Source organism: Elephantulus edwardii, unplaced genomic scaffold (assembly GCF_000299155.1).
Source record: "Elephantulus edwardii isolate Elephantulus edwardi_28Jun2011 unplaced genomic scaffold, EleEdw1.0 scaffold00028, whole genome shotgun sequence".
In the NCBI taxonomy this organism is placed as follows: Eukaryota; Metazoa; Chordata; class Mammalia; order Macroscelidea; family Macroscelididae; genus Elephantulus; species Elephantulus edwardii.
In genome coordinates this window covers 6156243-6169795 of record NW_006399778.1, presented here as the reverse complement: position 1 = coordinate 6169795, position 13553 = coordinate 6156243, and the positions used below count along the sequence as shown (strand labels likewise).

General features: G+C 39.2%; 1 protein-coding gene across 1 annotated transcript in view; it reads right to left on the bottom strand.

Moving 5' to 3' along the window:
- Positions 1-4896, bottom strand: part of STPG1 (sperm-tail PG-rich repeat containing 1) — a 49428-nt gene extending 44532 nt beyond the window's left edge. Inside the window, exon 1 of the mRNA XM_006883654.1 lies at positions 4782-4896. Coding sequence (XP_006883716.1) covers positions 4782-4896 — 115 coding nt within the window. The remainder of the gene's footprint in view (positions 1-4781) is intronic.
- Between the last annotated feature and the right edge of the window lie 8657 nt (positions 4897-13553).

The following is a 13553-nucleotide window of genomic DNA, read 5'->3' as shown; positions in this document are numbered from 1 at the left end:
TTAGTGTTCTGGGGTGGGGGGGTGGGGAAAGAATGGAAATCCAAAGTCTATACATTTTCATTGAAAGTAATAATAAATTTTTTTTAAAATAGATTTTAAAAAGAAGAAATCAAAAAGATGTGTTACATTGGGAAAATCCACTGTCAAGGACCTCTCTGAAGTGCTAAAGAGCAATGATGTCTGCTTGTTTCAAGACTAAGGTGAGCCTGATGCAAGCCATGTTCTTTTCAATTGCTTCCTACATATATGAAAGTTGTACAACTAATAAAGTGACAGAAGAATTGATGCCTTTAAATTGTGGCCCTGAAGAAGAGCACTGACTGTCCCATCGTCAGCCAAAAGAACAAACCAGACTTTCTGGGAGGAAGTGCAACCAGAGTGCTACTTAGCAGTAAGGATGCTGAAGCTTCAACTTACATACTGTGAGCATGTTGTCAGGAGGGGGCCAGTCCTTGGAAAAAGACATTGTGCTGAGAAGGGTAGAGTGTCAGAGAAGGGGAAGATTCTCAACAAGATGATGGATTGACACAGTGACCGTAACAATGAATTGGAGCTTGGTGAAGGTCAAAAAGATGGTGGAGTATAGAGTAAGGTTCAGCTCCGCTGGTCAGAGGGTCGCCATGAGTCTTAATCAACTCAGTGGCCCATAACAACAACAACAACTTTGCCTTCTGCCCCACATCTGAGCAAGCTGAGGAGAAAGAATTTGGTACCGGTTAAAAGTTCTAACAACACAGGCCTTTGTCCTTTACTACATTAAAAAGTCTAAGTCAGCTTCCTGTCATGTCATTTTTGGATCAGGTTAGGAAGCCTACTCTGATCTCAGAAAGCCTCATTACCTGAGAAGGAGGGAAAGCCCTTTCACTCACCCCTGGGGCATGAGGATAGAGTGTGTGGCAATACTCACCTCAAATAAAATTTGGGGTCAACTTAGACTTTGTTGCTCACTGAGTACAAGATTACTAATTATCTTGGCATGAGAGTTCTGAGAGAGATAACACATACATAAACAGAAAAAAAAACCCCACCACCACCAACCACCAAAAGAAGGATGTGCATTAAGGCTGAGAGGTTGTTGCATGGAAGCTATCTTTAAGGCTCATTTCTTAGTCTCTCAATTAAGAAAACAAACAAAAAGAAGAACAAAACAAGGAGCTTACTCTTAATAGTAGTCATTCAAGTTGAAAGGCTACTATTTGAAACAAATTGTATTGATGAGGAAACTGAGGCTTAGGATTGACCCGAATCACACACTACTGAAGGCTGAACCCAGTTCTGAAGTCCAAATTCTTAAGCTCTAAGCTGTGCTTCTTCCTCATGAACCTGCCTCTTAGTAATTTCAAAATAAATGAAATTATTTCTTTATTAATAATGTTATATATTACTATATTTATTCTATTATTTTAATATATTATGTGTTGTTGTTATGTACCATTGAGTCACCTGCAACTCATAGTGACCCTATGCACAATAGCTTAGAATCCTGCTCTACCCTGAACCAATCTCATTATCTCTGATACACCTACCTTCCTTACTCCAGTTACTGTGTCAATCCATCTCATCCAGAGTCATCTTCTCCTGTGCTGTCCCTCAACCCTTTCAAGCATAATATCCATCTTCAAAGACTGGTCCCTCCTGGCTACATGCCCTAAGTATGTGTTTCAAAATCCTTGCCTCCAAAGGAGCAGCTTGGTTTCACCCTCTCTAAGACAGACCTGTTCTCTTGGCGGTCCATGGTATGTTCAATACTCTTCTCCAGCACCACAACTCAAAGGCAGCAATTCTTCTTCTGTCATTCTTAGTCATTGTCCAGATCTCTGATGCTTAGCAAGTAATTGTGAAGACCATGGCTTGGATCAGGTGTATTTTAGTCTCTAGAGTGACATCCTTTTTCTTCAGCATTCTGGAGAGGTCCCTGAGAGCAGATTTTCCTAATGCAAGTCATCTTTTGATTTCCTTACTGCTAGTGCCAAGAGCGTTGATTGTGGAACTGAGTGAGTTATAATTGTTAACAATTTCAATCTCTTCTCCGTCTATCATGATGCTGTCAATTGGACCAGTGGTGAGAATTTTTGTTTTCTTGATATTGAGCTTCAATCCATATTGAAAACTATAGTCCTTGCAATATGGACTATGCTGCAAATGTGTCATAACCTCCTTAGTTTCAGCAAGTAAGGTTGTATCCTCTGCATAACACAGGTTGTTGATGAGTCTTCTTCCAATCTTGATGCTACAATCCTCTTTACAAAGTCCCACCTCTCAAATACTCTGATCCACCTACAGACTGAAAAAATATGGAGACAGGACACATCCCTGATGCACTCTTTTCCTGATATTGAACCATGCAATGTTTCTTTACTCTGTTTTAATGACTCTCTCCTGGTCCAAGTATTGGTTTTGCATGAGCATAATCAGGTGTTCTAGGATTCCCATTCTCTCAAGGTTAGTCACAATTTGTTGTGATTCATGCAGTCGAGTGCCTTTGCATAGTCAATGTTACACAGATAAACATTCCTCTGGTACTCTCTGCTTTCAGCCAAGATCCATCTGACATTGGCAGTGAAGATCCTAGTGCCATGGCCTCTTCTAAACCCAGTTTGTATTTCTGGTTGTTCTCTGTTGTTGTACTGTTCCAATAGCTTTTGGATAATCTTCAGCAGGATTTTGCGTGTGTGTGAAATTAGTGACATTTTTCTATAATTTCCACACTCAATTGGATCACCTTTTTTTGGAATGGGAATAAATAAGTACCTTTTCTAGTCAGTTGGTTGCCAGGTGGTTGTCCCCCAGATTTTTTGACACAGCTTGGTGAGCACTTCCAGGACTGTATCTGTTTACTGAAATATGTCAGTTGGTATTCCATCAATTCCTGGGGCCGTGTTATTTACCAGTTTCTTCAAAGCAGCTTGAACTTCCTCCTTTACCATCATTGCCTCTTCAACATAAGTTGTTTCATGAAATACTTCTCTGTTGGCCAGTTCTTTTTGGTACAGTGACTCTGTGTATTTTTTTTTTTACTCTGTGTATTTCTTCCCTTTTCTTTTATTGCTTCCTGGATCATTCAATATTCTGCCCATAGCATCCTGAACTATTGCAAATCAAGGCTTAAATTTGTTCTTCAGTTCTTTCAGTTTAAGAAATGCTAAGGGAAGTTCAATACTTTTGATTATCTGACTCTAGTTCTTTGCACATTTTGCTATAATACTTTGCTTTGTTTTCTTGAGCTGCCCTTTGAAATCTTCTGTTCATATCTTTCAAATCTTCTGTCATAATTTCTTCTTTTTGCTTTGGCTTCTCGACACTCTAATGCAATATTCAGAGTCTCTTCCAACAATCATCTTGGTCTTTTCTTCCTCCTTGTCTTTATAATGACCTTTTGAATTTTTCATGGATAATATTTTTTATAACCTCCTACAGCTCATCTGGCCTCAAAACTGTTCCTGAAAAAAAAAAAAAACAACTGTTCCTGAGATGGCTTTTTGTCCATTTTAGTACAATGGACATTGTTTTTAAACATACATTTTTATTTTATACTAGTTTGCTTACAAAGTTTGCATACATTGTTTTTCACACTAGATCTTTCCGATTTCCTTTACCCACTCCTCCCCTCTACCCATCAAATTGTACAACTCTATGATTACCACACTGCCCATCCTCACCCTTCTGCTCCTAGCCTCCCCCCTTGGATCCTCATACTCATTTTACTAGTTATCTGGTTTTCTACAATAATGGTCTTATACAGTATTTGTCCTGATGGAACTGAGTTAGTTCACTCATAATGCACTCCAGTCTCTCCCAAGTTATGTAGTCATTTTAGAAATCATTGCTTCTGCATGCTGTGTAGTATTCCATCAAGTACATGACAAGATGGGCTCTCTAAGCCCCTCCCCTTTCTCAGGGGGACTGGATGGAAACAGAGTCAAGGATGTGAGATTCTCAGTGTGTGGGTGTGGGGGATCGAGTTGAGGCAAGGACTCCCCAGCAGCTGAGGCGCTCTCTCTCTCTCTCTCCTAGTGCTATTCCTGGGGCTGGTGGTCCAAGGAGCTTTTATTCTTTAGAGGCCGTGTAAACCATCAGGTCAACCACTCGGTTGCTGTAGCCAAATTCATTGTCATATGGGAAATGAATTTGACAAAGTGGTCATTCAGGGTGATGCCAGCCCCAGCATCAGAGATGGAAGAGTGGGTGTCACTGTTAAAGTCAGAGGAGACAATCTGGTCTTCAGTGTATCACAGGATGCCCTTGAGGGGCCCTTCTAATACTTACTTTACTATTTCCTTGATGTCATCATATTTAGCAGTTTTCTCCAGATGACAGGTCAGATCCTCTACTGGCACACTAGGGATGGGGACGTGAAGAACTATGCCAGTAAGTTTCCCATTCAGCTCACTGATGACCTTGCCCATGGCCTTGGCAGTGCAGATGCAGGGATGATGTCCTGGGCAGCTCCACGGCCATCACAGAGGGGCCATCTACAGTCTTCTGTGTGGCAATGATGGCATGGACTGTGGTCATGAGTCCCTCTATGATGTCACAGTTGTCATGGATGACCCTGGCCAGAGGGGCCAAACAGTTGGTGGTGCAGGAAAGACATTGCTGACAATCTTGAGAGAGTTGTCGTACTTCCAGGGTTCACATCCATCACAAACATGGGGCCATTAGCAGAAGGAGCAGAGATGATTACCTATTTGGCACCACCCTTCAAGTGAGCCCCAGCCTTCTCTAAGGTTGTGAAGAAACCAGTGGATTCCACAACATACTCGGCCCTAGCATTACCCCACTTGATGTTGGTGGGACCTCGCTAAGAGTGACAGCTTTCCCATCGATGACCAGCTTCCTATTCTCAGCCTTGACAGTGCCATTGAACTTGCCATGAGTGGAGTCATACTGGAACATAAAGACCTTGTAATTAAAGTCAATAAAGGGGTCATTTGACGGCAATAACATCCACTTTGCCAGAGTTAAAAGCAGCCCTGGTGACTAGGTGTCCAATGCGGCCAAATCCATTTACTCCAGCCTTCACCATTGTGTCTCAGGGATGCAGCTGAGGCTGCACGAGAGGAGAGGTCTATCTGTTGATTGACAAGGAGCAGAGAGCCCTGAGATTATTTTTTTTAATTCAGGTGGGATAGACTCAAGGTCAAATGTTGGTTCTTGTGTGTTTTATTTAATGTTCTTTACATTCAGTTTGAACTTGCATATGAGCAGTTGATGGTCTGTTTCACAAATTCTAAATAAATTAAATCCTTTATTACTGATATTATCTATTATTACATTATAAATAGTATTACTTATAATAATATATCATACAATGTTGTAGTTGTTGACTACCATCAAGTCAGAACCAACCCATAGCTGACCCTCCTGTGGGTTTGCAGAGTAGTTAATTTCACAGAAGGGGATTCCCTATCCTTCTCCCGCAGAGCAGCTGGTGGCTTCGAACCATGTGTCTTCAGGATTATAATGCAGCTTCTTGCCACTATATAGATAGTATATTACCTCAACTCCCTGCTGTCAGAGAGAACAACTGACCTGATTTACCTGAATAGAAGACAAAGCAAGTAAAAGAATTTAAATATATGTTTTTAGACAATATGTAGAGATATCAATAGATGGTATATGTTTTGGGTTGGTTTTTATTCTCAAAACACCCTCTGCATCTCCCTGATTGGGTAGGTGGCTGTCTATGTCTTTTGTGCTCAAGGAGAGGTACATAGCAAAGAAGAAATAAAAAGTAGCTGCAAGGTTTCCTAGAATTTATTTCTAAAGTCTAAGTCAATAGAAAAACTGAGAGAATTTTAAAAGGAGGTAAAAAAGAAGCTCTGATTTATTGCCATCAATTTGGAACCAATTTATAAACTGACCCTTCACTGGATTTTTACATTTCATGGGAGGAGATTACACATCTTTCTGCCACTAAGTGACTGATGGATTAGAATTCCCAGGGATGTGTCACTACTGAGTTAGCAATGCAATGTCCTAAGCCAGAGCTCCTTAGAAAGAAAAGATAAAGAAGGCAAAAGGAAGAATTTTGCCCTGAGGGTGGGGGTTGGAAAATGTTTCTTCTGAACCTTTTCTAACTGAAAAAGGGATTACCTTTGACTATGGTTTTGGTGGAATGGCATGTATCAGAGCAGCACCTTTAATGAAAACAAACATAATAGTAGGATTTATAAAAGAACTCCAGATAATCCAACTTCCACTTTTAGCCAAGACGAAACTAGATTCATCCTCCTACCTTGAAAAAGAAAAAAGAAAAAACACCTAAAAAGATGGACAAAATTTATGATTCTATGATTTTCAAGATATCGAAATCAACAAAGGAACAGGATTCTTGAAATGGACAATAAATGAAGTTAGCAATAAAATGGTCCCCACCTTACCTCCTGTGGAAAGTTAAAGCAAAGAAAACAAGAATATTTGTGCTTTATTGACTATGCAAAAGCATTTGGCTGTCTGAATCATAAAAAATTATGGCTAACAGAAAGAATGAGAATCTCAAGACACTTAATTGTGCTTGTGCAAAACCTAGACCTAGACCAAGAGGCTATCATGCAAACAGAGCAAGGGAACACTGCGTGGTTTAAAATTAGAAAAGGTGTTCAAGGTTGTAACTATATGAAGAGGAATGTAGCATCAAAATTGGAGAAAGACTCAGTAACCTTTGTTATACAGATGACACAGCCTTGCTTGCTGGAAGTGAGGAGGACTTAAAGTTATTTGCTACAAGAAGTCAAAGACTGCAGCCTCCAATATGGATTGCATCTCAACATAAAGGAAACAAAAATCCTTGTTACTGGACCAATTGGCAGCAACTGATGGAGAAAAGATTGAAATTGTCAAGGACTTCATCTTAGTTGGATCCATAATCAATACACTTGGAACCAGCGGTGAGGAAATCTGGAGACATTGCACTGGGAAAGCCTGTAGTCAAGAACATCTATCTCCAAATTATTGATGAGTAATGATGTCTGTTTGAGGACGAAGGCTGTGGTCTTTACAGTCAATTGCTATATATCTGAAAGCTGGACAAGGAATATGGATCACAGAGTGATGTCTTTGAGTTGTGGTTCTTGGAAAAGTGTACTTAATATCCCATGGTCTGCCAAAAGAACAAACAAATATGCCTTGGAGAAAGTACAGCCAGAGTGCTCCTTAGAGGCAATGATGGCAAAGTTTCATCTCATATACTTTGAGCACATTGGTAGGAGAGGCTAATCCTGAGAGAGGGACGTCATGCTTGGAAAGGTGGAGGGATGGCAAAGGGAGGAAAACCCTCAAACCAGGTGGATTGACACAGCGGCTACCACAATGTGCTCTAGTGTGTGAGGAGGTGGGGGGATGGCACAGAATAGGACATGGTTCAGATCTGTTGTTCATAAGGTCACTATGAGTTGCACTTGACAGCACCTAGCAACAACAGCTTATGTCTCCGAGTACAGGAACGGGGGATCCAGATGAATCCCTTTGAATCAATTCAAGTCTCCTTGAATTGATGAAATGAGTCAAGAGGTTCGGAAAGGGCAGAAGGCTGGACTTCACAGAGTATAAGATTAGAAAGGGCCGTGCAGAGAAGGCAGAGAATACCAGAAGAATGTCTATTTGTCTTTTCTTGACTATACAAAGGCATTTGACTGTGGCTTTTGTTAACAAACTATGGTTAACATTTAGACAAATGGGATTCTCAGAATATTTAGTTCTGCTCATACAAAACCTATATCTAGAACAAGAAGCTGTTGTCTGAACAGTGCAAGGGAACACTGCACATTGTAAAATCCAGAAAGATGTGTATCAAAACTGTATCCTTTATATCTATTCAATCCGTATTCTGAGAAAATAATTTGATAAGAGGGACTCTAAGAAGAAGAATGTGGCATCAAGATCAGAGCCATATCTTTAAATAACCTGAACTATGCAGATGACACAACCTTGCTTGCTGAAAGTGAAGAACTCTTGCAGTGCTTGTTGTAGAAAATTAAAGACTCCAGCCTTCAATATGTATTAATCTCAACATAAAAACAAACAAACAAACAAAAAACCCTAAAAATCCTACCACCAGGAAAATAGGCAACATCATGTTAGGAGGAAAAGGATCGAAATTGTAAATGAGTTCATCTTACTTGAATCCACAACCAATACCACAGTCACGAAATCAAAAGACATGTCACATTGTAAGAATCTGCTGGCAAAGACCTCTCCAAAATGCTAAAGAGTAATGTTATCAGTTTAAATACTAAAGTGCACCTGATTCAGGCCATAGTATTTTCAATCACTTGCTACACAAAATCAATGCCTTTGAGTTGTGGTATTGGAGAAGAGTACTTAGTAGCCCATGGACTGCCAAAAGAACAATCATATGTCTTGGAAAAGTGCAACCAGAGGCAAGGGTGGCATAGCTTCATCTCACATACTTTGAGCATGTTAGGATAGGTTATTTCTTGGAAAAGGACGTCATGCTTGAAAAGGTGGGGGTCATCAAAAGCGAGGAAAGCCTGGAATGAGATGGCTTGACACAAGTGATTGCAGCAATGAGCTCAAGTATGTCAGAGGTGATGAGGATGGCAAAGGGTTGGGTCATTCATTGGATCATTATGAGTCTCAACTGATGACACCTAACAACAACAATGTAAACACAATTAACTCACCTGGGATTCCCCTTCTTCTCATTGCTATCCACAATTTATTTTGATCCACGTAATTGAATGCCTTTGCATAGATAATAAAACAAACATCTTTCTGTTATTCTGTCTTAGTGGAAAGCCATCAGCAATGATATCTTCCATCTACTGACTCTTCTGAATGCCTGTTGAGTTTCTGGCAGTTTCCAGTCAATGTACTGTTCAAGTTATTTTAAAAATAATCTTCAGCAAGATTTTACGTACATGTGATATTAATCATGTTGTTTGATGATTTTCACAGTCTGTTGTACCAGTTGGTTGGCCAAGCAAATGTCTTTTTTTTTTCTTTTAAAAAAATTTCATATTTTTAAATTAAGTTCATGTACATTGTGGTCCACACTATTCTTCATTCATACTGTGTTTCATACAATTAAATTTCTAATCATAGAAGAGTGAACTCTCCCAAGGCTGCATCTGTTTGCTGAAATATGTCAATGGATATTCCATCAATTCTTGGAACCTTGTTTTGCCAATGTATTCAGTATAGCTTGGACTTCTTCCTTCAGTACCAATGTTTTTTTTATTATTTGCAACTTTCTGAAAAGATTTATTGTTGACCAGTTCAACTTGGTAGTGATTTCTTTCTTCTTTTGGTGCTTCTTGTGTCATTTCACAAGAATCCTAGAGAATTCTTCAGTATTATGTGGGTGAAGGGAATAGCAATATACACTAAGGATTTGTTTAGACATTGCAATAAGTTAATTGCATCATTTGATGGTAATTATTGCCTATGAATGACTGTCTAGAAAGGCCTTTGAGATTTGTAAGCTCCCATTAAAATAGATTTTAGGGGGAAGAAAGCTTCAGTATTGCAGCTTGAAACGTATTTTGATGTTGTTGAGCTTTTTCAGCTTCTTCCCATTTGGTTTTCTAGCTCCAGGTCTTTGTACTGTTTAAGGTCAGCTCATGAAGACAAAGCAAAGTAATCGGTGTGTGTGTGTGTGTGTGTGTGTGTGTGTGTGTGTGTTTTAATGGAAATTTTAATGAAAAGTTTATGGAGACTTTGGATTTACATTCATTCATTGTTGCACATTTTCCTCCCTGCCACCCCTACTTTGCTTTGTCTTCACAAACTGACCTTTCAATCTTTGGTTCAGCTCTCTTATTTATGTCATTTCTTCCTTTTACTTTAGCTTCTATAGGATTAAAAATATGTTTCAGAGTTTCTTTTGCCAGTCACTTTGGTCTTATCTTTCTTGTTTGCCCTTGATATAATCTTTTGCTTTCTTCATATATGATGGCATCCTTGATGTTATCCCACAATGTATGTGGTCTTCAGCGATCAGTGTTCAAGGAATCAAATTAATCTTCAGATGGTTTATAAATTCATATTGGAAAAAAATCAAGGGTGTATTTGGGCTTTTTGTGGACTTAAAAATTTACTTCAACTTCAGTATGAAGTTGCATATGCACAATTTATGGTCTGTTCATATGTATATTATATATATATCTCCACTTCTTTTTTAAAAAAAACTATTGGGAAAACCATGTTGGGGATACATGGAGGTGAGGGTTGGGAGCAGAAGGGTGAGGATAGGCAGGGATGAAAATTGCAGGGATGCAATTGCAAGGCTGCACAATTTGGTTGGTGGGGGAGCAGGTGAAGGAAACAAAAAGGATCCAGTGGGGACCAGATGATTCAGGGCAATGGTAAGCACAGTCCAATGGTGATTAAACAAACTATCTTTTTCACTTGTGGGTTTCTCATTTGGGAACTGGGCACAGACTCTCTGGCTTCTTCATGCTGAACAGGGGCGTTGATGTGAAGGGGGAAAGGAAGTTCACTTTATCACCTTACTGGTGGTCTTGGGTTGAAGCTGCTTGTCTTCTTATATCTCCACTTCTTAAACAGTATGACTCTGGAAAGTCTGTGAACTTTGATAAATGGTGATAGTTGTGGAAGCACTTCAGGCCTTTTGTTCATGGGGTCACTTTAAGTCATGTTCAACTCAACAGCAATCAACAACAATAAGAGTATACAGTAGATGTCAAAGTCTGAGGAGAAACACCTGCACACATTTGTTACTAATTGTAATGTACAAATTATGAATCTAGGGAAATTGAAAACTGTCAAAAAACCAAGTGGAATATGAGAAGAATCTAGCCTGTACATAGGGTTGCTATGAGTCTCAGCAACTTGATGGCACATAACAACAACAGAAGAAATAATATTGAGGTGAACAAAGTCTCATTAATAGGATAGCTATGCACACTAATAAAGGAAAAGATTGAACCCCATCCTATCCTATGACTTCTACATCTCTGACATCATAGAGCCCATTGTTTCGGTCACTGTGTCATCACACCTGGTTAAGGGTCTTCCTCTCTTTTTTTGATCCTTCAACTTTCCAAGCATGATGTCCCTTTCCAAAGAATAGCTCCTCTTAACAACATGCTCAAAGTATGTGAGACAAAGCTTTCTCATCCTTGCCTCTAAGGGGTACTCTGGCTGTGTCATCTCCGAGACATATCTGTTGGTTCTTTTGGCAGGCCGTGGGACATTCAGTATTTTTCTCCATTAACATAATTCAAAAGGTGTCAATTCTTCTTTTATCTTTGTTATTCCCTGTCCAGCTCTCAGACACATAGCAAGTGACTGAAAATACCATGGCTTGAATCAGGTGCATTTATTTCAGTCTTCAAATTGATGTCATTGCTCATCAGGGCTGCTTTGGAGATGTCCTGGACAGCAGACATTCCCAGTGCAATAAGTCTTGATTTCTTGAATGCCAGTGCAAAGGTTGTTTATTGTAATTCAAAGTAAGATGAAAGTGTTGACAATTTTAATCTTTTTCTACCTATAATTAGGTTGTCTATCAGCCTGGTCGAGAGGATTTTTGTTATCTTGATGGTGAAATGTAATCCATATTGAAGGTTGTAATCTTTTATCTTCTGAAGTATTTCAAGCTCTCCACTTTCAAAAGTAAAGTTGTATCATCTGCATAACACAAGTTGTTAATTAATCTCCTTCCAATCTTGAGGCCACATTTTTCTTCACAGACTCCAACTCTCAAGTAATTTACTTAGTATACGAATTAAATGGTTATAGAGAAATGACACAGCCCTGACTCACACTTTTCCTGATTTTAAACCATGAGTGTTCCCTTGCTTTGCTTAGGAAACAGTTTCTTGGTCCAGATATAGATTTCATACGAGCACAATTAAGTAGTCTGTGATTCTCATTCTTCTCAATGTTAATCACAGTTTGTTATGATCCACTTAGTCAAATGCCTTTGCATTGTTAAAAAAAAATACATTCTTCTGATATTCTTTGCTTTTTGCCAAGATCCTTCCAACAACAGCATGATATTCATGATGTCACAGCCTCTTCTAAATCCAACCTGAAACTCTGGCAGTTCTCTCTCAGATACATATATATATATATATATATATATATATATGTATTTGCTTGTTTACTGTATGTTCTTCTGGGTACAGTGCCTGTCAGGTGTTGTACTAAAATGGAGCTCCCAGATTAAGACAGACTAGGAATAAGGACTGGCCAACCACTTTTGAAACAAAAGGCCTTTGATGTTTTTATAAACTCAACTATATTAAAATTTAAGAACTTCTGTTCATTAACACATCATTAAGAGAGAATCAACCAAGCCCAATGCCATTGAGCCAATTCCAACTCACAGTGACCCTGCAGGACGTGCTCATTGTGTTTTCAAGTTTGTACATCTTTACAGAAAGAGATGGATTCCTTTTTCTCTACAGAGCACCTAGTGACTTCAAACCACCTACCTTTTGGTTAGCAGAGTGAGCCACTAGGGCTTACAGGTTGCAGGCTAAAGAAAGACACTTTATCTGCGACCAACAAATATTTCCTTTCTAATGTAGTTAAAGAACATATATAAGTAAGAAAAAGACAAATAATCTAGTAGAAAAAAAGATGAGCAAAATACTTAAGCAATCATATCTGTAAGGAGAATATTTAAAATGCCAGTAAACACATGAAAAGGAGCTGAATCTCACTGACTAATGCAAATTACAATCAATATGAAATAAAAATGTTGGCAAGGATAGAGCAACTAGAATTCTCATACCTGCCTTGTAGGAAATAAAATTGGCACAGCCATTTGGAAACACTGACAGTATCAAGTAAAGCTGATCATAAGCATATCCTATAATCCTGTAATTTTACTCCTAAGTATAAATTTTTAAAAAGCATAAACAAATGTCCCCCACATGTACAGGACATTTTTAGATATTTTATTCATGATATTCAAAAAGTGACAACAGCCCAAATGTCTTCCAATAGTAGAATGGATAAATGAACTGTATTTTCAAACACAGAGAAACTTTATAATAAATAAATAATCAATAAACAAAACAACATGAAGTTGGGTCTTTTAAAGTTTCAGGGAAAATTCCTGAGAGAAAAATAAAGTCTGGGTTCATATTGCACAAAGGGGGATACGGTTGTTGAGAAGTTGGCACTTCCCTGAGCCTTCTGGACAATAACAGGTATCCAGACCTTGTTGAGAGCTGTACTGGGAGCTGCATTTGGAGCTGCATTGGAAGCTGCAACTGGGAGCTGTACTGGAGAGAAGCTGGTGCTTTCCTGAGCCTTTGTCTGCTAAGGTAGGAATAGCTCCCATCCCAACCAGCACTGAGAGAAGGGATAGATACATACATGGTCATTAGCAACTGCTGAGACTTGGGGCCTGCATTGTTGGTACCTTGTCACTTTCGAGGTCCTTTTCCCTGAGCAATATATCCTAGGCAACACTCTTGAGACTTTGCCTACCCCTGGAAGAAACCTCCCCCCATAAAACTGCAGGACAAAACAGAGAAGCAAGCCCACCACAAGTGGACAAAGGGAAAGACTCTAGCTCCTTGCTGCTCAAAGGACAACCAGATGAGTAGCTT